The sequence below is a fragment of the Peromyscus leucopus genome, chromosome X (assembly GCF_004664715.2).
Source record: "Peromyscus leucopus breed LL Stock chromosome X, UCI_PerLeu_2.1, whole genome shotgun sequence".
NCBI lineage: Eukaryota > Metazoa > Chordata > Mammalia > Rodentia > Cricetidae > Peromyscus > Peromyscus leucopus.
Window position 1 is genome coordinate 20,749,011 of NC_051083.1, and position 24,295 is coordinate 20,773,305.

The following is a 24,295-nucleotide window of genomic DNA, read 5'->3' on the forward strand; positions in this document are numbered from 1 at the left end:
GTTCTATTTTTTTGTTTTTTGGAGACAGGGTTTCTCTGTGTTGTTTTAGTGCCTGTCCTGGAACTCACTCTGTAGCCCAGGCTGGCCTCGAACTCACAGAGATCTGTGTGGCTCTGCTTCCCGAGTGCTGGGATTAAAGGCGTGCGCCACCACCACCCGGCCCAAATGAGTTCTAAACCAGCCTGGGCTATATTAATGAGACCCTGTCTCATAAAAACAAACCAAAACTAAAAATCAAAGAGACCTTTTACAGAAACCTGTTTTGCAGGAGGGTGCAGTCCTTGGGAAGCTCCTTGCTTGGCAGACAGTTCCCACTTTCTAAAAGTATCTTTGCACTACCGAAATCACCCCATTTTATACAGTCCCCTTATAGTCAGGAGACTCGCAGACTTCTGAGAAGGAACTGCTGGACTCCCCTTGGGGTCGTTGCTGTAAAGAACACATTTCGCAGAGCTGTGTGCTTGCATTTTTCCGAGGGGACGTCTGCTAGACCAAGCACCGTCTGGATGCAGTGCTACCCTGAAGGTGGCCTGAGACAGTGGAGCTGGAGCCCATTCATGTTTGGGGGGCAGCTGGGAAGGGTTGGGGCCGCTATGCCTTCAACCTTTCCTTTTTCCCTCCAGCGGGGACTCTTCCTTCTCCTGCAGACCTGGGTACCCGAAGAGTGCTTTCCTTTTGTTACTGCTCTGTCTTCTCCACTCCCTCTGTTCTCTTTCTCTGCCCAGCTCCGACCTCAGAAATTCCAGCTGTTCCCAGGCAGCACCTCTTAGCCGGGAAAGACAAAATTTGGGGAGCTGTTAAGAGGAGTTTGCATCATCTTTGAGGAGCCCCAACTGCTGGGGCCATCTATTACTCTCCCCAGTCTCACAAGGACCAGCACACACGTCTTGTCCCCAGTTTGCATATGGGAAAATGAGTCCAGAGCTGTGTTGCTGTTTGTCCCAGGTTATCAGAGAGTTAACAGCCAAGGCCCAGTCTGCAGCTCTAATGGTTGTCTTGAGATGAAGCCAAGGCTACAGCTGGGAGAAGGGAGACAGGATGCTGCTGGCCAGGGAAGGAGGGAGAGTTGGCAGCTGAACTTTCCAGAAAGAGATGCGGGAGACGCAGGGTCAGGTTCCAGTGAGAATGGGCCAGAGGAGGAGTCTTTGTCTTCAAATTCAGCTAGAAGGTAGACCTGCTCTGCCATATAAACGCAGAAACACGTCCTAAGGGCACCTGCCAAACAGGCACATGCCAAAATCAAAACCAATATTTTGAATATTTTGCTATTTTTTTCTGTTCTTTGCATATTTCATGCAATGTGTTTTGGTCATACTCAGCCCTCTTCCCTGACTCCTCCCAGAGCCCCCCTTCCCTATCCACCCAGCTTGCTGTCCTTTTGGATTAACTCTATCAAGTCCAATTTGTGCTGCCCATATATTCTTAGATCTGTGGCCTTCCACTGGAGTCTGGTTGATCCACCAGTGACTACAGTCTAAAAGAAATCAGTCTCTCCCTTTCCTGGCAGCTATCCAGCTCATCACCACCCAGCTCATCTCTGACTCTTAAAATATTTTTGCCCCCTCTTTTACAATGATCCCTGAGCCTTGGGAGGAAGGGTTGCAATATTGTATATATCACAATCCTCCCATCTATCTATCCGTCCATCTCATTTAGGGCTGAACACTGCACACTGTCTTAGTCTCTGCACCTTGACTAGTTGTGGGTCTCTGTGTTAATCACCATCTACTAAAAAGGAAGCTTTGACAGGGTGGTGGTGACTCATGCCTTTAATCCCAACACTCAGGAGGCAGAGGGAAGTGGATCTCTCTGAGTTCAAGGCCAGCCTGGTTTACAGAGCGAGGTCCAGGACAGCTGGGGCTGTAACACAAAGTAACCCTGTCTCAAATATATATATTTCTCTGATGAGGGTTGATAGGGACAGTAATCTGTGGGTACATTGACAAGGATTTAGGAATCAGTTTAATATCATGTCCAATTATTCCCTCCTATGCCCTGCAGTTCCATCCCAATCCTAATTTAACCCTTCATCTTCCATTATTTTTCTTTAACCCTTTATATCACTGAGTTCTGTCTCCCATTGAAAGCCCCCTGCCCTGACCTCTTACTAATTTCCTGACCACCACAGATATTCCAAGAGAAACACAGATCTGAAGATTCAAAGCTAACACTCAGAAGTAAGAGAAAGCATTTGGTGTTTGTCTTTTGGGTTCTGGGTTATCTTACTCAGAATGTTTATTTCTAGCTCCGTTCATTTACCCATGATTTTCACTTTTCTTCACAACATTCCATTGTGTAAATATACTACATTTTCTTTATTCATTCATCAGTTGATGAACATCTAGGCACCTTCCATCTCCTGGCTGTTGTGAATAGAGCAGCAATGAGCATGGATGAGCAGGTATCTCTACAGTAAGATATAGAATCCTTTGGGAATATGTCTGAGAGTGATGTAGCTGTATCATACCGGTAATCTGTTTCTAGGTTTTTGAGGAACCTCCACAAGGATTTCCATAATGGCCTCACCAGTTTGCTCTCCCACCATCAGTGACTAAGTACTCCCCTTTCCCCACACTCATGCCAGCAGACAAGGATCCGGTCTGACTCTTCTGCATGCATCTGTCCAGTTTGACTCTTCTGTCTTTCCTCCAGTGTGTATCTATAGGAGTGTGGGCTCTTATGTGAGTTCTCAATGCCAGTACCATCCTGTTGTTATTACTATACTTCTGTTGTTTAACTTGAAGGGTAAGGGTCAACATTGCTATTTCTTGAGCTGGATCTCAATGGTAAAGCTCTTTGCTAGTGTGTGCTAGGTTACAACACACACACACACACACACACACACACACACACACACCAAAAAAAAAAACCAAACCAAAAAAATCAAACCCCCAAAATCATTGCCCTTATAGCCAGTTGAGGGCCTAGGGGTTGTAGAGGTAAAGTAAGTGTATACCCCACTTTCACAGCTGAGCTTGGGAGTATGTGGGCAACTCCTAGGATGCTAAGGGTATTTGCTTCCTGTCATTGCTAAGAGATAGGGAGTACAGCAGTGGTTGTGTAGTGCATGTTGTGCTGAGCACACTGCACACCGGCAGGATCCATGGGGTGGCTCTCTGGTTCTCTCTGGGTCTTAGATGGCTGTACATAGTTGGCAGACGGTAGATGGGGTGCCGCAAGATTTATGATGACTTTATATGTGAGTGAGAAAAGGTGGGGACTCTGGTAGAAGCCGAGGTGGAAGGAACAGCGCTGGATGTTCAGAGCCTTCATGGGGGCGTGGATGTGGGTCTATGTGTGTTAGCAAATGTTGTCAATTATCAACCGTAAGAAAAGTAGTCTGGAGAAAACCAATTTAGGATCTAGGTGGGTGGGATGGATGGGGAAGTAGGAAACGCTGTGGTTTTTAGAAAGGAGGAAGTGGGTCCTTCTCTAGCAGCTCCCCTGAGGGCAGGAATGAGATTTTCTCAGTCTCCGGACGGAGTCTAGCAGCCGCAAAATACAGTTAGCTTATTTAACCAACCTGAGGGAAGCCAGAGAGTTCAACAGGGCCATAACGGCCACAGAGATCTAGTGAAGATGGGTAGAAGGGAGTCATGGAAAATTGTGCCAGTAGGTTGTGAAGAAGATGCCACCAAGAAAGAGCACGTCTGGGACAAAGCCCACTGAGGGAAACTAGGAGAAACTGAGAAGAAGGAGTCTACAGAAGGAGGAGACAGGGATCTTGAATCTGTTTGCCTTCAGTAGGACCTCACCTTGGCCATACCCAGACTCCGGAACTGAAACCCTGCTGTCCTGTGGACAGGGTTAGGGGTATCCCTTTCAGTAGCCACACTGCTTTTCTATAATACCAGGGTCCTCTCATGTCCCCTGTGGCTTTGGAGAGCACGGTTAGGAAAAGAACCCAGACCAGAAGCAGTCTTCCTGAAAGTCAGCTAGTACCTTGTTGTGTGGCCTTGGGCCAGCCACCATGTCTTTCTTTGTCTTCATCTCTGCATAAGAAATTGGACATAAAATCGCTGCCTCCCTCATCTGGGACTCCAGGGTATCCCTGAGTCTGAATTTCATCCAGCTGTCTATTCTATAGGACTGCTTACAAGGAGGCACGGAATGGAGAGGCAGCCTGTGTAGCTCCCATGTGAGGGTCAGGTGGGTAATGAGAGGAGAGGGCCAGGGCAGAGCCATGGAGAATGATAGGCCACCCCACTCTGAGAAGCAGCAGGGGACATAAGGGCAGAAGCCCCACAAGAGCCCTGCTGCCCACCTGCTGGCCTGGCGGGGAGGGCTTGCCCAGGGCAGCTCACCTGCTTTGAGGTGTTAAGATCCGGGGAGCAGATGGAGAGCCCTTGGGACCCTGGCACCTGTGTCTATCTGTGGAGGTCTTCGTGGCAGTGGTGTCGGACTTTTCTTTGGGCTGTCAGCTCACAAATAACAACACGGAGACTTCTTATTAATTATGAAAGCTTGGCCTTTAGCTTAGGGTCTTTCCAACTAGCTCTTAGAACTTAATTAACTCCTGTTTTAAATCTACATTCTGCCATGTGCCTCTTTACCTCTCCTCAAGATGGCATGTCTGACTTCTTCAGAGTTTGGCTGGTGTCTCCTGTGTGCCTAGATCATCTCCCCTTCCTCTCTCTCCCCAGAAGTCCCGCCTATTTTCTCCTGCCTAGCTATTGGCCATTCAGCTCTTTATTAAACCAATCAGAAGGCGCCTTTCACACAGTGTGAGCATATATCCCACAACACGGCAGTGTGTTCGGCTTTGTTCAGTAGCTTTCTGGCCATCATCATCACTTTCTCTGGCCATGTGTCTTGGCAACTGTGTCTACACTTGTGCCACCCTCCAGGTGATTCATCTTCTTCAACCCTGTGCCCAGAGAGAGGACAGGGCAGGGCCAAGCAAGATGTGCTGAGCTGGGCAAGATCAGCCGCTCTACTGGGCCAGAGGTGAGGAGAAGAAAACCCTTTTGAAAGGCACAGCCTGGGCCCTGCCTGCTCAGGTGGGAAGGCACAGGAGGAAACTTCACCCAAAGCCAGGGACAAGGTAGAAAAAAAACCCACTGGGACCAGGATCTAGAGCACGTGTTCCCTCAGGCTGGGAAGGCTCCATGACTACCTGGCCAGTCTGTAGCTGGGATAAGGTCAGGAGCTCAGGGAAGCTGCTGTAGAACCCCTCGGTTCCCTCCAACCACTAAGAGACCTAAAATCCCCTGCGACTCTGTCTGCATGTGTGACCTTGTAAGGGAGGGTATGGATGTCTCAGTGGGTGAAGACAGCATGTGACACTTTGTTTAGAGCAGGAAGAGACAAGTGTCCTGTGTTTTGTGACTATATTTGTGTATATCCCTGAGCTAAGACCCTCAGATACCATGGACATGTTTGTTGCAAGAATGTGCCCTATGCCGGGCGGTGGTGGTGCAATGCCTTTAATTCCAGCACTCGGGAGGCAGAGCCAGGAGGATCTCTGTGAGTTCGAGGCCAGCCTGGACTACAGAGTGAGTTCCAGGACAGGCTCCAAAGCTACACAGAGAAACCTGTCTCAAAAAACAAAAAAACAAACAAAAAAAATGTGACCTAGTAAATTATGAAATGTATCTGATTTGTGTCCATGTTTCTGGGTATGTAGTGGCTTATGACATTATTCTGTTTTGATGTTGTGTGTAGCTTTTTTCTGACCTGGTATAATGGATTCTGTGTGGTTATGATATTTATTTGTAACTATGTTTGTAGGTATTCAAAGACATGTTAATGATATATTTGAAACTCCATGATCCTGTAATGTAATGTACCTTTGTAACTTGGTGAAACTGTGCTTGAGTAATATATAGTGCTATATAAAGTTATATGACCGCATGTGGTTAAGTGATTTGGTGTAAGACCATAGGACTGCCATTGTGTCTTCATTATATGTCTTTGTAACTGTGCTTGACTTTATTATTGATGATTCCCTAAGGCTATGTGATCATATATGGAATTATAGCTGCTAGTCTATGAAATTGTGTATGTATGCCCAGTGAGGATATGTGTTTGGATGTTTGACTTTGTGTGACCTGGCAGTTATATAAAGCACTGTAAATTCCATGTGCTTTTGTGACTTAGCGGACCCCCTTATGAGACTGGACTGTGACATGGGTAAAATCCTTGAGATGAGATGCCATGTGGCTGTGACACTGTAAATTGTGGCACAATGTATCTCACCCTGTGTGCTAGTTATAGCTGTGGGACCTCTTGTTTGTTTGGTTTCAGTTGGGTTTTCAGTATGTAGCCCAGGCTGGCCTTGAACTCACCATCCTTCTGCTTCAGCTTCCCAAGTGCTGAGCTCCTAGGCATGTGCTGCTGTGCCTGGTGCTCCAGGAGCTCTTGACTAGACTAGTACTCACTCCCTTGGCCTCACACCTGACTGCATGCATCCCTCCTTACACAGGGTTTTCATGACCCCCTTCACTACAGAAAAGATGAGCAGCTCTTGGTTCTGGCATCCAAGACTTTCCCATTCATCTCTAGCCCTACCTGACTTCTCTGTTATCTCGGAGGCAACCCCCACAGCCTCCTACCCAGCCACAACCACACAACTCCTGTACTCTTTCACTTGGGACATGTGGAGTGTGTGTGTGTGTGAGAGAGAGGGGGGGGAGGTCCATCATTGTTCCCCAAGCCTAAATCTTTCTTGTAAGTGTGATCATCATATCCTCTAGGGCCCCAAACTAGGGTTTAGGGGTCCTTATGTTAAGGAAGGAGAAAGTAAGAAAAGGATTCCTCCTTTTCAGAATTTGCTACTTGCTGCTTTAAAGCTGTTCTTGTACCTGCATTCTGGATACTGGTGGGGGGTGTGGGGGGAACGTGAGGTGGATGTGGAAGTAGAGGAAGGTAAAAAAAAAATTGGTAAGACCCTGAGATTTTAAGAAGCAAATGTTTGCTTATGAAATATGGTTTCACCAATGTGTATGTGTGTGTGCATGCAATGGGATTGGAACCTAGGCCTTATAAATGCTAAGCAAGTGTTCCATCACTGAGCTAACTCCCTAGTTCCCAATTTCATCATTTTAAAGACACTTGGCTCTACAAAACTGTAGACAAGTAAGTTCAGATATTCTCAGGGCTTTAAGAAATGGGATGAAGAAGACAAGAATGGTAGCTTATGCCTATGATTCTGGCACTTGGGAAGCTAAAGCAAGATTGTCATGAGTTTGAGTCCAGCCTGGGCTACACAGTGAGACCCTGTCTCAAAAACAAACAAAATAGCCAGGCAGTGGTGGCACACGCCTTTAATCCTGGCACTCGGGAGGCAGAGCCAGGTGGATCTCTGTAAGTTCGAGGCCAGCCTGGGCTACAGAGTGAGTTCCAGGATAGGCTCCAAAACTACACAGAGAAACCCTGTCTTGAAAAACAAAAACAAAATAATAAAATAATTAATAGAATGAAGACTGGCTATATAAACAAGAGCTATAGACACACACACAAACTTTCGGGTATTTACTTCTACTCCTAACCCAGTTAAATTCCTGAGTTTGGTTTAAGTCCTTAATTATCTACGGACATGCATGGAGTCAATATGCTAATCACAGAGAACAATTATTTCTTGGTGAAAATAGCCAGTCTCCACCTTGGGCCTGGTTCTCTGTCTAAGGCCTGGGAGAAGGGCTTCCTTGCAAAACTGTGGCCAGTGAAGGACTCAGAGGAGCCTAGCCCTAGATACCTGCTCAGATATGCTATTTCCTATTTTCCCTGAGGGTAAAATCAGTCACATCATGACCAGTTTCTCTCTTTCTACAGGACTGCACCAGGGAAACCGGATCCTGGTTAAAAGTTTGTCCCTTGATCCTGGCCAGAGTCTTGAGCCTCATCCAGAAGGCCCCCAACGACTCCGTTCAGATCCAGGCCCTCCCACCGAAACCCCCGGCCCACGTCCTTCACCACTGAAGCGGGCACCAGGCCCAAAGCCACAGGGTAAGTGCTTCCATGAAGAGCAGAGAAATGTACCAGAGAGGTGTACAAAAGGAAAGGAGAAATTAATGGTGGCAGAAGAAGAGGGAAGCGCCCTTATCTCAAGGGGCAGTGAGTGATACCTATCTGATGGCCCGAAAGGTGTTGCCTGTGGCTTACATATCCTCCTGGGATTTCACCTCAGTCTTGCTCTGTGCCTACCTCAGGTTGAAAAAAAAACAGCGGTGGTGGCAGCACCTGCCACTACTCCCAGCACTCAGGAGGTTGAGACAGGATCGTTGTTGTGAGTTTAAGGTCAGTCAGGGCTATGTTATCAGTGCCATTAGTACAGGCAAGCTGGGCTGTATAACAAGACTGTCTCAAAAGAGGGATGTAGCTCGATGGAAAAGTGTTTACCCAGCATGCACAAGGTCATGGGTTTAATCTCTAGCACAGAAGAGAGAATCCTGGGGTCTGTGAAATTAGGCATAGCCTGGCTATGATAACCACTTCTACAACCAGTTCAGTGATAGCTCCCTTTCTTCCCCATCCACCATTGCAGTTCCCCCAAAGCCCAGCTACTTGCAGATGTCCCGGATGCTTCCTCCACCTGAGCCCATTCCTCCGCCACCATCGCGCCCTCTGCCTGCAGACCCTAGAGTGGCCAAGGGTCTTGCCCCCCGAGCTGAGGCCAGCTCCAGTTCCGCAGCAGTGTCGTCATTGATTGAGAAGTTTGAAAGGTGAGTCTGATCCCTAGAGGACCCTGGGAGGGAACGGGGGGCGTCTGGGGCAGGAAGGGAGAGCTGTAGGAGAGGCCTCTTGGTCAAGCTCATACCCTGCCTCCATGTGTGTCCATCACCCACCTCAGAGAGCCTGTGATTGTCGCCTCGGATAGGCCAGCCCCTGGCCCCTGCCCAGTTCCCCCAGAGCCAGCCATGTTGCCACAGCCACCCCCGCAGCCAACAGTGTCCCAGCTCCCTGAGGGTGAGGCTTCACGCTGCCTGTTCCTGCTGGCTCCTGGGCCCCGGGATGGTGAGAAGGTACCTAACCGGGACAGCGGCATTGACAGCATCAGCTCGCCATCCAACAGCGAAGAGACCTGCTTCGTCAGTGATGACGGGCCCCCCAGCCACAGCCTCTGTCCTGGGCCTCCTGCCCTGGCGAGTATGCCAGTTGCTTTGGCCGACCCCCACCGGCCTGGCTCCCAGGAGGTTGACAGTGACCTGGAAGAGGAAGACGAGGAGGAGGAAGAGGAGGAAGAGAAGGAAAGAGAAATTCCAGTGCCCCCACTGGAGAGACAGGAGTCTGTGGAGGTACTGACCTATGTTACCCAAGAGGGAGGACCATGTAGAGAAAGAAAGAGCCTGGCATGGGCTTGGTTCTTCCCCCAGCCTGGTATTTCTCAAAACAGGGCATTGCTTCCATTTAGTCTACATAGCACCCCTGGTTTCCCAGTATGGAAGAGCAGTAGGAAAACCCTGCTCCTCTCCCAGATGACTGTGCCCACCCAAGTGACCATGCCTCGTTCTAAATGCCTGTTAGGAAGGTGCTTTCACTTTCATCAGAGAACCACTATGGACCTCAGGGGTTTTGTGACCCCATAGCTGTGTGACACTGGGGATGTCTCTTTCCACTCCTCACTACAAGCCTCAGTTTCCTCGCTTGTATGACCGAAACTCTCATGCTGCAGAGACTTCTCGGCAACTGGAGGAGGGGCAGAGAGCCTAGAGCCCTCGGTGGTTAGGAAGTCTTCCCATGCCCTGTCTACCTAATGTTTCTTCACAAGGTATCCTTGCACTCAAGTAAGGTCTCAGCCAGGATACCTACCTGCTTGGCCAGAACCAAGCTCGTGTGGGGCCGGGGAGTGCTGAGATGGAACGACACTCAGCAAGTGTGGAGCCGCAAACAAAGTGAGCCGACGGGCATAATCTTAGCCATTTTTACATTTCTGTGCCTTTCTCACACCCCACATACTCAGCAAGCCTTTGCTGACAGTGAACTCAATGAGGGAAGAAATAGCTGATATTTGGAGACTGTAATCTGCAGTCTGTTCTGTTTTTATTTATAGGAAATCTTTTAGGATTGGGAATGCGGCTTAGTGTAGATCATTTGCCTAGCATGCATGAGGCCCCAAGTTTAATCCCCAACAGTGCAATAATTAAATTAAAATAAATGAAATTGTCTCCATTACAAATGGACATAGGCTCTATTATTATCTGTCTTTATAATGGGACTCTTAAATACAGAAATAATTAGACAACTCATACATGCAAGTGAATGGTAGACTCGGATTTGAACCCGGGAAGTTGGAATTCCTAGTTCTCACGGTTAACCACCAGACTATGCTCAATGAGTAGAGAAAGCAGAGCAGTGGGTATATGAGTGTCTGCATGAGGAAGTTCATGTCTTCAGAATTGAGGGGCAAGCTTTATGACTGACTGGGAGCCAAGGATGAAGCTCCAGTTAGCTTTATGAATCAAATTGGGGTTATCTCAGGGTGGCACTAAGGTCAGAGCATCATGTGCCCTCTCTGGGGAGCCAGGCAGGATGACATTGCCTGTAATCCAGCTACTGGGGAAACTGATGTAGGAGGATCACTTCAGTCCAAGAGTTTGAGGGTACCCTGAGATACACAACAATACCTGATAAGTGAATGGGGGAGATAAAGGGAGGGGGGGAGAAAAATGGATGGAAGGAGCCAGGGTTAGGGTGGAGATGATGTTTCAAGGGTCGCTTCTCCTTTCCAGCTGACTGTGCAACAGAAGGTGTTCCATATTGCCAATGAGCTCCTACAAACCGAGAAGGCCTATGTTTCCAGGCTCCATCTCCTGGATCAGGTAAATGGCCCCTCTGGGGTCCCAGGGCCCTAGGATGTGGTAGGTAGGTTCCACAGGGCCTGAGCCTAACTCTCCCATTAGGAGCAGAATCCAGAAGTGGTAAGGTCTCTGGCTGACCTTGAAACCAATTCTGATTATGTTTACAAGTTTAATCCTCGCTCCTAACTCTTAACAGATGTGTACCAGCCCTATGATTGTGACCCTGACCCTGCTCACTCTTCCCCACATCTTGAATTTACCCCTCCTCATGGACCTCATTCTGACTCTTGACTCTCTTCTTGGCCCTGTATCCACTAGAATCCCTGAGGGTAGGGATCTTTTGTTTTCTCTGTTCCATCCTAGCCTTCAGGACAGTACTTTACACGGTAGACACTCTTAAAGATTTGTTAAAATAAAGGGCTCTAATTGCAGCTTTCTCTCTGAACCCGGATCGGCCTCTGATCCATCTTGCTCCAGGTCCTAATCTTGGTGAGCTGCAGTTCTCTCCGTTCCCACTCTCCCCAGTCTCAAGACCAGTACTGATCTCAGAAATGCGCAGAGCTGCCCACAAATACTGCCCTTACCTGCAAGCTGCCCTTTTCCCAGCTGAGCTCTGGTCTCAGTTGGACTCAGCACGCCCGCCTTGCTCCACAGGTGTTCTGTGCCCGGCTGCTGGAAGAAGCTCGGAACCGCAGTTCCTTCCCTGCTGATGTTGTCCACGGCATCTTCTCGAACATCTGCTCCATCTACTGCTTCCACCAGCAGTTCCTGCTGCCTGAGCTAGAGAAGCGCATGGAGGAATGGTGAGGGGCTCCAGAGCCAGACTCAGGCTGCTTATTCTGGCCTCAACTTGTATGCTAAGCCCAGATGTATACATGGGATTTCATTCCTGGGCTGGGGATGGAGCTCAGTAGCAGAAATCTTGCATAGAATATGAAAGGCCCTGGAGTCCATCCCTGGCATCATGAAAATAAGTTCATCTTTTTTTTTGTGGTATGGGGGTGTGTTTCTATACAGGGTTTCTCTGTGTAGTCCTGGCTATCCTGGAACTCACTGTGTAGACCAGGCTGGCCTCAAACTCAGAGATCTGCCTGTCTCTGCCTCCCAAGTGCTGGCATTAAAGGCGTGCGCCACCACTGCCTTGTACGTGCTAGGCAAGTGAGCTATACTCAAGCCTTCCTTGTCTTTAAAATAGGGATGATAATAATGGCCTACCTTGTAGGTTTATTTTAAGAATTAAATGTGTTAATACATGTTCAGAGATTACAAAAATTTCTGGCATGTAAGTGTTTGAAGATTATGAGCTGCTGTTCTTTTGTTCTGTTTTGAGACAGGGTCTCACTATGCAGATCAGGCTGGCCTAGATCTCACAAAGATCCCCCTGCCTTTGTCTCCCAAGTGCTAGTATCAAAGGTGTGCACTCCCATGTCTGGCCTGAGCTGGTGTTCTTATCAGTGCCATGGTGGAGGTGAGAATGGGAGATTGGGGATGCAGACAAATGGCCCAAGCCTAGCCTAGGAGTGATTCAAGAAGCGAATGCCCAAGAGAAGGGCAGGTTTAGGGACTGACTGGCCTTCAGCTTCTCTTCCAATCTAGATGATAGTGTCTACACCCCCTGCTTGAATGGTCTTCCCAAACAACAACCAAACTACCTGCTTAAAATTGTCTCCATGTTCCCTGCACTCACAGGATAAAGTGTGCCTCTCTTACAAAGCTGTGGCAGCAGAGGAATAATAACATCAAGTCTAGTTCCCATATCTCCCTTCCCGTCCTGTGACCTGAAATCCGCCTGGTCTCTCCCATCACACTGTGGCCAACAAGAGTTCAGCAAAACCTGGTTACTTTTCCTACCCTACAAGGCAGTGAAGTTCTCAGGGCTTGGCTGGGTATGGCTCAGCACCGTGTCCCTGGCACTACGCAGCTCAAGACTGGGCACGAATCAATGATCAGTGTATGAGTGGTCCTTACAGTATGGCAGGAGTGGGCGTTCCAGGGTGGTATAGTTTCTGGTGCTTAAGCAGGACAGTTGGGCCGGGTGTTTCCCAGGCTGCAGCCAAGAATCAAGCTGAGTCAGCTTCCTTGGCCTGCCATATAAGCAGCATTTCCAAAGAAGTAAGCCAGTTGAAAAATGGCTTTCTTCCTGAGGCTGGAGACTTGGGGGAGGATCAGCAGGACCGTGTCAGCCCCTGCTTCTACTCTAGGGACCGCTATCCACGCATTGGTGACATCCTTCAGAAGTTGGCCCCCTTTCTCAAGATGTATGGCGAGTATGTGAAAAACTTCGACCGGGCTGTAGAGCTGGTCAACACGTGGACAGAGCGCTCGACGCAGTTTAAAGTCATCATCCATGAAGTGCAGGTGAGAGCTGAAACTGGACGAAACACGCTACAGGAGGGGCCTGGGGGAGGTCTGTCAGCGGGCCTGAGCTTTCCTGTTTCTGTTGTAGAAGGAAGAGGCCTGTGGCAACCTGACCTTGCAGCACCACATGCTGGAGCCCGTGCAGCGGATCCCCCGCTATGAGCTTCTTCTCAAGGACTATCTGTTAAAGCTGCCTCATGGCTCCCCGGACAGCAAGGATGCCCAGAGTGAGTGTGTGCCCCTGGGCCTTCCCTGCTTTCCCCATACTGGTAGCTCTAGGCCAGCCATCTGAGGCAGGACTCCACATTTCATTCACAGGCTCGGCCTTCCGACGTTGTGTACTTAAAATCCCAGAATAGAATCTCTAAACTGAAGGGCCTACTACATTGAGGCTCTGTGGTGAGATTTCAGGATGAACCTCCAAGTTCATTACTCTACCTTATTTCCTGGAAAGAACCCAGTTAGGAACGTCAGGCTGGAACTATTCAGTCTAAGGGGCTTGCGCAGTATGCTCCTCTCAGGAGGCCATGCCTTTCTTAGGCTGAACTGGAATAGTCATCTCTGGATGAGGTTGTATTGGAGTGCAAAATGAAAGAGAGCTTAACTCTCCAGGGCCAAGCCAGTGTCACTAATTCTCCCTAGAGTCAGACTTCTGATTTTCCATCCTCCAGAGTTAGAGCTCCACTCGAGGCCCACTGGCCATTCCCAAGAATGAGCCCCCCTAAAGAATTCCAAGCCTGACCCGGAGCCTGATAATTGCCTTTCTAGTACTGATTGTTCCAGACTTCGTGTCCCCATGTTTTGTGCCTCTCAGGTTTGGATCTCTAGGTCTCCATTCACTGAACCACTAGAAAAGCGTTCGGTTTAGATTCCTTCCATATTCACCCCATGTACAGGGCCAGAGCCCAGTTAGAACTCTGGGGTCCAGCCCGTTTGCTCTTCCTTAAGCCCATACTTCCATCTCTTCATCATGAACAAAGAAGCTAAGTGTTTGTGCACTGTTCTAGGCACAGGGAGCTGAGCCAAATAAACGAGGTCCTTGACGCAGGGAGACCCAATAAACCAATGTGACAGGTACACAGGGAAATAGCTGCCCGGTGCTAAGCGTGACTTGGAGAAGGAGAAGAGAGTGACGGAACAGCAACTCGGCAGTCTAGTTTAAATGGGTCGCTTCTATGCAGGGAAGATGGCTGGACCAAAACCTGAAGAACGAGAAAGATGCCACGGGCCAAAGGGAGGGGAATGTTCCAGGCAGCTGTAGTAGCAAATGTAGAGTTCCCAGTGGTTCCCAAAGCAGGGGGAGATGGGCAAGCTGGTAGAGGTAGGTGTCTCTCCATGACAACAAGAAGACCAGCGTGACCTGAGCATGACAAGGGAGGGCGGAATGATAGAAGAGAGGTTGGTGGAGCAAAGCTTTGGAGGCTGAGATGAGGGGACTGATTTATTCTGAGTGCAGCGGATAGTCATGGAAAGGTCATGGTTAGGATTAACTGAAGAGTAGACGAAGGAGCCAGGAAATCTATAAAAAGGGCTTTGCAATACTCTTTTTAAGGGTTACGTTTTATTTTCAAAACTATATATGCAGAGTCTGGTTTGTACCAAACACAGTGGATTTAAGGAAGTAGAGAGTCATGATGACACCTGGGCTTTGCAATATGCTTGAGTGACAGCAGCTGGTTTGGATGAAGATAGTAGCAGCAGAAGTGATGAGAAGTGGTTCCATTCAGTGTACATTCTATTCGGAAGTGGCTGAAAAGTCTAGGATACCATGGATAGAGAGAGAGCTCTGTGGTTAAGAGCATATACCGCCTTATATACCCAAGTTTAGTTTCCAGCACCCACACCCAAGCAGCTGACAAGCACGGGTAACTCTGGCGCCAGTGGAATCAGATGCCCTCTTCTGGACTCTATGGGCACTTCCATACACACATGCACACACAATGAAAAAAGTCATTAAAAAAAAAAGCATGATGGTTCTTGCTGGGTGTGGTGATGCAGCTGGGAGGCAGAGGCAGGAGGCTCGTGAGTTTGAGGCCAACTTAGGCTGCATCATGAGAGCTGTGTGAATGATAGTTCTTGAGAGAGGCAGCTCAGTGAGCTGTCGGGTTAGACAGATGAGTCTAGAATTCCAGGGAGGGATTGGAATGTCAGTAGTCCACAGTTAGTATGCAAAGCCATGGTACAAGTGGGACTTGCCAAAGGGAGTGAAATATAATAAATTGAAGGGGAAAGGGGAGGCCAAGCTTCAAAGCTCAGGAAGGTGGGATCAGCAAAGGAGATGAAGAAGCAGCCGGAAGGGAGCAGGAAAACAGAAAGTGTGCACGTCACAGGGATGGGGAGCAAAGAGTTGGGTCCTGTGCTATGCACACTTCCCGAACCCTTTACTGAGGGCACTTTGCTAGCCAGCCTGGACCTCTTAATAGAGCAAGACCTCTAGAAAGTTTGGTAACTAAGCTCTGCAAACAGCTGCATACTAAGTACTATATTCCTCTCCCAAGTAAGAGTACCACTGAGGTGCCATAGGAAGCCATGAATCCTAAACTTCAGGACTGGAGAGGTGGCTTAGTGGTTAAGAGCACCGACTGCTCTTCCAGAAGGCCTGGGTTCAATTCCCAGCACCTACATGGCAGCTCATAACAGTCTGTAACTCCAAGATCTGACACCCTCATTCAGACATGCATGCAGACAAAACACCAGTGCACATAAAATAAAAATAAATAAATTATTTAAAAAAATCCTAATCCTCAAGAAAGTGTTTTCCAGCTGGGCAGTGATGGCGCATGCCTTTAATTCCAGCACTCAGGAGGCAGGTGTTGTAAGTTCAAGACCAGCTTGGTCTACAAAATGAGTTCCAGGACAGCCAGAGCTGTTACACAGAGAAACCCTGTCTCAAAAAACAAAAGAACAAAAACAAAACAAACAAATCAAAAGTGCCTTCTAGGCCAAGTACTGTGGTGGCACATGTTTGTAATCTTAGCTACTCTGGAGGCCAAGGCAGGAGGATTGACTACCTGGGCTACAAGGTAAATCCAAAGCCAGCCTGGAGAGCTTAAACTTAGTAAGGAAAAAAGTAGGGGCAGGCATGTACTTAGCCGTGGAGCACTAGCCTAGCATGTGTGAAGCCCCAGGTTCAATCTCCAGTAAAAAAAAAAAACCCTAAATGCATGGGGTGGCACACACTTTTAGTCCCAGCACTTGGAGGCAGAGGTAGGTGGGTACAAGGCCAGCCTGGGCTACAGAGTGAATTCCAGGACAGCCAGGACTACACTGAGAAACCTTGTCTTGAAAACAAAAACACAAACACCTAAACCCCCAATCAAACCAAACAATACAACATAAAACCATGTGTGTTTTCCAGCAAACCTCAGCTTCATTTTTCTCACAATATTGTTGCCTACCTCATAGAATTGATTTGAAGTGCTAAATCCAGTTAAAATTTTGGGCACAGTACCTGGCACATGGCAAAGACTCAATAAACATTAGCTAATTTTTTTTTTCCTGTAACTGAGGACCGAACCTAGGGCCTTGCACTTGCTAGGCAAGTGCTCTACCACTGAGCTAAATCCCCAACCCCTTCATTAGCTATTTTTGATGGCTAATGTCATCCATACTGCATTAGCCACTAGGTTGAGTTTATTGACTTCAGTTTCCTGTTCTGTACAGCCTCAACCTTATCTGAGTCTCTAGAACAAATTTCAGTGTTCCCTACATTGACTGCAAATGTGAGCCCTCCCCCAACACACACACAGACAGACAGACAGACACACACACACACACACACACACACACACACACACACACACACACACGCGCGCTTTCTATGATGGTTTTTGGAGCTGTTTTAAGTTAGGACCTCTGACTGAGAGCCAGCTAAGATTTGTCCACTGTGCTCCCTATGTTTTATGTTTCAAAGTAAAATCCATAAGCTGAGCCCCACTGAATTGTCTTTCTGGTTCTGCTGATTGACTCCCCTACTTTTATGTCCCAGACTAAACTCGAGAACCTGGACTCAGTTCCCAAACTGCCTGCCTGGGACTGCTGCCCTCAACTACGTACTTACACTAAGCCCAAGACTGAACTTCTAGACTGAGACCCCAGGCTTCCAAGCCCAGCCTAGGCCCCACTAAAGCATCTAACTTCAGACTAACATCCATACAACCAACTGCACACATGTACAACAGAGACTGTACACATGGGATTCCTGGTTAGGTTGATCTGTTTCCTGCATGGTACTTCACTAGACAGGTCCTGATAGCAAACACAGCCTCCAGTCTGAGCCCAGCCACGTATCAGGCCTAGGTTTATGTGCCCCTAACTTGCCAGTCTTATTGTCCCTATGGCTTCTACTGGGGTACGAAAGATGCAGCATATGTAGGAGAAAAAGCAGCTCTCATGGCACCTCCAGTTAGATAACCACCTCTCTGAGTCTCGGTTTTGTCCTCAGCTAAATGGGGCATAGTACCACCTGTCTTCTGAGGTTCTTTCTATTGGAGGAGCTCAGTTATACTAAGCATCTGTTTGGGATCCCTGAGGAAGGAAGGCAGTGGGAACTCGGCCCTGTCCTAGGAAGCTTCTTGTGTACCAGGGGATTCAGATACAGTGAGTGATGAGCACAGTATGACTTGTGAGACAGAGGGGCAAGGACAGTGCCCTAACTCATCCTTGGAACTTAGAGAAGGCTGCTAGACACAGTGAGCTGAATCCAGAAGACTGGCAGTTGGCCAGATGAAGCAAGACAGGACATGTTTAGGGAGGTGCATGTGGAGGAAGCCTCGGCGGTCAATTGAAGCCAGTAACCAAGGGCTTTGAATGCTAGACAAAAGGGCCGGGTCTTTGCTGTGCTGGCACAGAGTGAAATATTGGCAGATTTAAGCAGAGGGGAAACAGTAAACTGTGTGCAAGAAAGCTCCTTCTGGCCGCCAGAATTAAGGAAGAGTTGGAGAAAGGCCCAGCACCTGAAAGGCATATGGAGACCTGAGCTGGAGCAGTGGCCACAGATCTGCTTGAGTACCAGAATGCGCTCATCTTAGGAACAGGTTTTGGCTTGCCATCCATGTGGACATGTGCTTCTCCAGTCCAGGCATACATTCTGAGTAGGGAATCCACTGTGTAGAGTGAGGGCCATGAAGCTGCAGCCAGACTGTAAGCAGAGGCAGGGTTTGTTTACTATGTGGAGGCCTATGGAGCTTCATTTCAGTTTTTTCCTAACACCTGGTCATGGAAATACGGAAATTACAGAAAAGAAGACAGAAATAAGGGGCCAAGAAGCCACCCATGACCTGAGCCCCGTGATGAATGTTTAGGCATACATTCTTTTTAGATGTATGTATTTTCAAGAATTAGAGCATTTTGTAATATTCAAGTTTGTATCCTTTTCTTAAAAGATTTTAAGAATGTTTTAAGCATTTCACATATTAGTAAAAACCCTACATAAGTATTACTGGGAAAGACTGATATTCCATTATGTGAGTATGTTGTAAATTATGTAACTGAGTGCCTATGGTTGGACATTTAGGTATTGTTAAAACACCACTGCAGTGAAAGTGTATTTGTGCATAGAACATGTGCCTGTAATCAGAATCAGGAAGACAAACAATAGAATCTCTTCCTTCTTCCCGTACTGGTGCACTAGAATTGAACGTAGGGCCTCTAACATACAAGGGCACGTGCTCTACATCAAGCCACATTCCTAACTCCTTTGTTTTTCTGCTGCTGCTGCTGCTGCCGCCGCCTCTTATCTTTATCATTATCATTGTCTTCGTGTGTGTGTGTGTGTGTGTGTGTGTGTGTGTATGTGTGTGTGTGCATGCGCATGCGCGCACGCACTCAGGTCTTATGTATCATAGGCTTACCTTAGACTTGCTTTGTACCTAAGGATGACCTTGAATTTCTGATCCCACTACCTCTCCCTCCCGAGTGCTAGGATTATAGGCATTCACCATCACACTCTGTTTAGGTGATGCTAGGGATGGACCCCAGGGCCTACACATGCTAGGCAGACAGTCCACCAACTGAGCAGCATCCCCAGCGCTCTTGATTTTTAATCTTTTGTTGCTGTGGTTGTTTTGGTTTGGTTTGAGATCACCCAGGGGAATATGGCAAGATTCTGTCTGAAAACAAAATCAAAACCAAAAACGCCAAGCAAACAAAACAAACAAGAACTATCCATAGTTCCAATAGCCAGAAACAACTGTCCAAACACAACCAGGTTTCCTACCAGTTAAGGGTCATAATCATTTTACCAAGCTTACGTCTTTTTCAGCTTTTTTTTTCTTTTTGTCTTTCTTTCTTTCTCTCTCTCTCTCTCTCTCTCTCTCTCTCTCTCTCTCTCTCTCTCTCTTTCTTTTTTTTCCGGAGCTGAGGACCGAACCCAGGGCCTTGTGCTTGCTAGGCAAGCGCTCTACCACTGAGCTAAATCCCCAACCCCCAAGCTTATGTCTTATTGGCTGCCAACTATCCCATATTTCTGCTACTGTGATATTAGTCTGGACAGTTTCTGAGTTGAAATGATTTGACAATGAACGTCTTTTGAGACTGGCATTTGCTGGGAAGGGGCGAGATCTTCATGGAGGAGAGAAGTCCTCCAGAGCTTGCTCTCTGCCCAACTCCCATCTGATCACACTTCTCTGTGCCATAGAGTCTTTGGAGCTGATAGCCACAGCAGCAGAACACTCTAATGCTGCCATCCGAAAAATGGTAAGTGGCCCTTCTAGCCCAGCCCTTCCTTGGCCATCCTCTGTGGTACTCTGCCCTGGGATGGGGAGGGCGGGAGCTTGTGACTTAATGACATCCAAGGGGAGGTGTTGCTCACCCCAAGCTTTACCTTTTGCTCACTGCCAGGAACGAATGCACAAGCTGCTGAAGGTCTATGAGCTGCTAGGGGGTGAGGAGGACATTGTCAGTCCCACCAAAGAGCTCATAAAAGAAGGCCATATCCTTAAGCTGTCAGCAAAGAATGGGACCACTCAAGATCGATACCTCATCTTAGTAAGTGCCAGGTGTGGGCTTGTGGGTGGGCATGTCCTCCCTTAATACACAGAGGACCTGGTAGTCAGCCATTCAAGAATAGACCTCTAGCCAGCTGTCCTTTCTTCCATTGTATTTTCACTATGTGAGCTAGAATTTTTTTGCTTTTTGGATTATGTAACTGCAATTTAGATGTGACTTGGCCAAGGATCCAAGTCCACTAGCAAGTGACTCCCATGACATTTCTTTGTAACATCCTTTCTCTTTCCTCATTATTGCTGTATCCAATTTGAAATCTTTCCTCCATTTATTGCCTCAGATCTTAGCAGTTGTACGAGGGTGGGGGGGACTCACCATCCACACTAAGCCCCTGCACATGCATCCTAAATCCTTTCCTTCCTAGTTCAACGACCGCCTCCTCTACTGCGTGCCCAGGCTGCGGCTCCTTGGCCAGAAGTTTAGCGTGCGGGCACGCATTGATGTAGATGGCATGGAGGTGAGCACCATGAAATGAGAAGTGGAAATGTGGGTGGGGCGTTGGCATTGGGAAGAACATGTCTACTTTGACCCCAGTCTGTGCGTGCATATGCATATGTGCAGGACCCTGTGGAGCTCTGTAGGCTTCACCGTGACCCTTCCCTCTTCCATTCAGCTAAAGGAGAGCTCCAACCTCAACATGCCTCGGACCTTCCTGGTGTCAGGAAAGCAGCGTTCTCTGGAACTCCAGGCCAGGTACCTCTCTCTACTTCAGATATGCTGACACATTCCAGGCCTAGAGATCTATCTTTCCAGAGAAAGAGTGAACACCTTTCCCCAAAGATGTGGACTTGTTCTTCAGCTATGTATGTGTGGGATCCTGAAGACTACACACTTAGGGGCATGGTATGGGAAAAGGTGGCACTTTTGTCAAGAAAGCATTTTGGTGAATGAACAAGCAGCGTAGAGTGGGTTACTTAACCCTATCATGAATAACAGAATTGCAAATGGCTACCACCACACCTGGCTACCATCAGCCCATTTTAAGGTGAAGAAATTGAAGCACCTTGCTCTAGATCTAGCTAGCAAGGATCAGAGCTGAAACTGGAGCTTAGGCCACCTCAGCTTGTCACATGGGCTCCTAACCACTGTCCACACTGCTTTGGGACAGGTGACAGCGTGAACAAGGTTGTGATCAGGGCTGGAGGGTGAATGCACGTCAGTCTGTGGCCCTTCTCTGATAGGCTACATGGAAGTGAGAGGTGACTGATGATTGCATGGAGGGAGGAGGGAGAAGAAGGGGAAAGAAACATAGTAGTTGGAGACAAAGAGAGCCTCCTTGAGGCTTGCAGTGGGGAAGCAGGAAGGAGCAACACATTCCCCGAGACAGAAACCAGGAAATCTAGGAAAGGGACACACCACAGAGACATGGTATCTGCCTAGAGTTAGGGGCATCAAAATAATGCTGGGTAGAGAGGGTCCTACCAAGCAGTGTCTCTTTTCCTCCTAGTCTCAATGGGATGACATGGAGAGGTTACATGTAATCATATTTACTGTCTGTAATTAGCCCAGGTTGGCCTTGAACTCAATCCTCCTGGCTTAGTCTCTGTAGTGCTCAGATTACTGGTGTGAGCCACATACCAAGTTTCTTAAAACTTTGTTGTTGTTTTTTCGTGACAGGATTTCTCTGTAGCCTTGGCTGTTCTGGAACTCGCTTTGTAGATCAGGCTGGCTTCAAACTCACAGAGATTCACCTGCCTCTTCCTCCTGAGTGCTGGGATTAAAGGCGTGTGCTACCACTACCCGGCTCTTAAAACTTTTGAAGGGTTTATTTTAATTATTTTAAAATGGTGTGTGTGTGTCTGTGTGTGTCTGTGCAGGGTGGTGTGATGGTGAATGCAGGTGACTCTGGAGTCTTTAAGAAGCATCAGGTCCACTGGAACTGACAGGTGTAAACTCAGGACATGGGTGCTAAGACCTGAACTTGGGTTCTCTGCAAGAGCAGTACACACTGAGCCATCTCCAGCCAACTAATTTTTTTTCTTAATATAGGGTTTTACTATGTGTAGGCTGGCAGGCTTGCTTATGTAGAACAGGCTGGCCTCAAACTCACAGAGATCCACTTGCCTCTGCCTCCAGAGTGCTAAGATTAAAAGTGTACACTACCACACCTGGTTCCATTAATTATTTAAGTTAGTTGATTGTTGTATTTATTAACAATTTTAAGTGTTTATGGTGTTTTGCCTGTATGTATGTCTGGCAATATGTGCATGCCTGGTGCCTGAGGAGTCCAGAAGATGGTATCAGATACCCTGGAACTGGAGTTACATATGGTTGTGAAGTAGGTGCAGGGAATTGGGTCCTCTAGAAGAACAGCCAGTGCTCTTAACTGCTGAGCCATCTCTCCAGCCACTTAGAATTTTTTTAAATGAAAAATTTCAGCCCGGTGTGGTGGCTTTTGCCTATAATCCCACCACTTGAGAAGCTGAGACAGGGAGATTGCCAGAAGTTCAAGGCAAGACTGGGATACAATGTGAGACTTTGTCTGGAAAAAAATGAGGCTGGGGATTTCAAATATACAAAGAATAGTACAATAAGCGCCCATATTCTTAAGACATAGCTTAGCTGGTTCTCATCTTGGAATCAGCTGAGTGCTTTAAAAAAAAACTGATGCCTGGGTTCCATCCCCAAAGATTCTGATTTAATTGATCTGTGTGTATTCTGAACAAAGGTGATTTGATGTGTGTACCATGACTTAGAACCACCGATTTAAGAGCCCATAACTAGGGATAGGAACAAAGAACTTATTAGCATGCATAAGGACCTGGGTTCCATCCCCAGAATCTCTCCCCTTCCATATACAGAAGACAGTTATTGACACTTTACCAGATAGATCCTTTTTGGTTTGGTTTGGTACTTTTCCCCCGGAAGCCGTCCTTGGAACTCCTGAGTTCAAATGGTCCTCCTGCCTTAGTCGCCCAAATGGGACTAACAAATAAGAACCTCATCCTTATACACTTTATGTATTGGCCACAAATTCCACCATAATTCTTAAAAACCAAAAGCAAAATGTGTTCACTGTCAAGAAATGACAAGTTGAAAACTATAAAAAAGAAATCTTTATATGAATATAGTCAGAATAAACCCCTCTATGCTGGAGTTACAGATACTTAGCACAATCTCTAGCTTTTGTGTGGGTCCTGGGATCTGAACTCGGGTCTCGATGCTTGCATAGCAAGCATTTTACCCACTGAGCTGTTTTCCTAGTCCCTGCTGCCACCTTTTATTATGAACATTTTCCAAAATACAGAAAAGTTCAGAGAACCACAGCCAACACTAGTAAACCCACCATTTAGTTGACAGGGGTTAAATGGTACTGTATTTAGCTTCTCAATATCTATCGTTTTAGCCACCCACCAATCCAATGGCTTTCATTCTTTATTGGTATATGTCAATTGTACATAGTGATAAGTTTCATAAAGACCCTTCTGTTTTTCGAGACAGTTTCTCTGTGTAGCCCTGGCTGTCCTGGAACTCACTGTGTAGACCAAGCTGGCCTTAAACTCAAGAGATCCACCTGCCTCTGCTTCCCAAGCGCTGGGATTAAAGACGTGCGCCACCACCGCCTGGCAAGACATTTTTCATAGAAGTATGAATATCCTGTACTTTGACCATACTTTCCATTCAGACCCTCCCTTTGCTTCTTCCCATCCTTCCTCCCAACAGTCTTGCTTTTTCTACTTTGATGTCATATATAAAAATGATTTTATGTATAGTAAGATCTAGACTCCACAAATGAGATTAAAACACATATTTTTTTTTGCATCTGCCTTATTTCACTTAATATAATGATCTGTAGTTGCATCCATTTTCTGGCAAATTCCATAATACCCCTCGACACACACACACACACACACACACACACACACACACACACACACTCAACACACTCATTCATGCATACACATTTCCTTATCTGTTTGTCAGTTGACACAACCCAGAGCAGATTTCATAATGGCTGTTGTGAATAGTGCTATAATAAACATAGATGGGCATATATGTAGTATATACCTAGGAACTGGGTCAATATCTGAAATATCACCATACCAGATTTCAACTTATACTACAGAACCATAATTAATAACACGGTGCTAACACAAAAACAGACATGTAGATTGATGGAATAGAATAATAGGACCTTGAAATAAACACACACAGCCATACCCAACTAATTTGCTTACTTTTTGGTTTTTTTG

At 47.2% G+C, this 24,295-nt stretch overlaps 1 protein-coding gene across 2 annotated transcripts in view; it reads left to right on the top strand.

Moving 5' to 3' along the window:
* The window catches only part of Fgd1 (FYVE, RhoGEF and PH domain containing 1), a 43,327-nt gene that overhangs the window by 12,820 nt on the left and 6,212 nt on the right, over positions 1 to 24,295 (top strand). For both annotated transcript variants that reach the window (XM_028883467.2, XM_037199454.1), the window contains exons 2-12: positions 7,774 to 7,947; positions 8,486 to 8,663; positions 8,792 to 9,236; positions 10,671 to 10,760; positions 11,394 to 11,542; positions 12,941 to 13,097; positions 13,186 to 13,324; positions 19,735 to 19,793; positions 19,938 to 20,084; positions 20,467 to 20,559; positions 20,716 to 20,795. In XM_028883467.2, the coding sequence (XP_028739300.1) occupies positions 7,774 to 7,947; positions 8,486 to 8,663; positions 8,792 to 9,236; positions 10,671 to 10,760; positions 11,394 to 11,542; positions 12,941 to 13,097; positions 13,186 to 13,324; positions 19,735 to 19,793; positions 19,938 to 20,084; positions 20,467 to 20,559; positions 20,716 to 20,795 (1,711 nt within the window). The remainder of the gene's footprint in view (positions 1 to 7,773; positions 7,948 to 8,485; positions 8,664 to 8,791; positions 9,237 to 10,670; positions 10,761 to 11,393; positions 11,543 to 12,940; positions 13,098 to 13,185; positions 13,325 to 19,734; positions 19,794 to 19,937; positions 20,085 to 20,466; positions 20,560 to 20,715; positions 20,796 to 24,295) is intronic.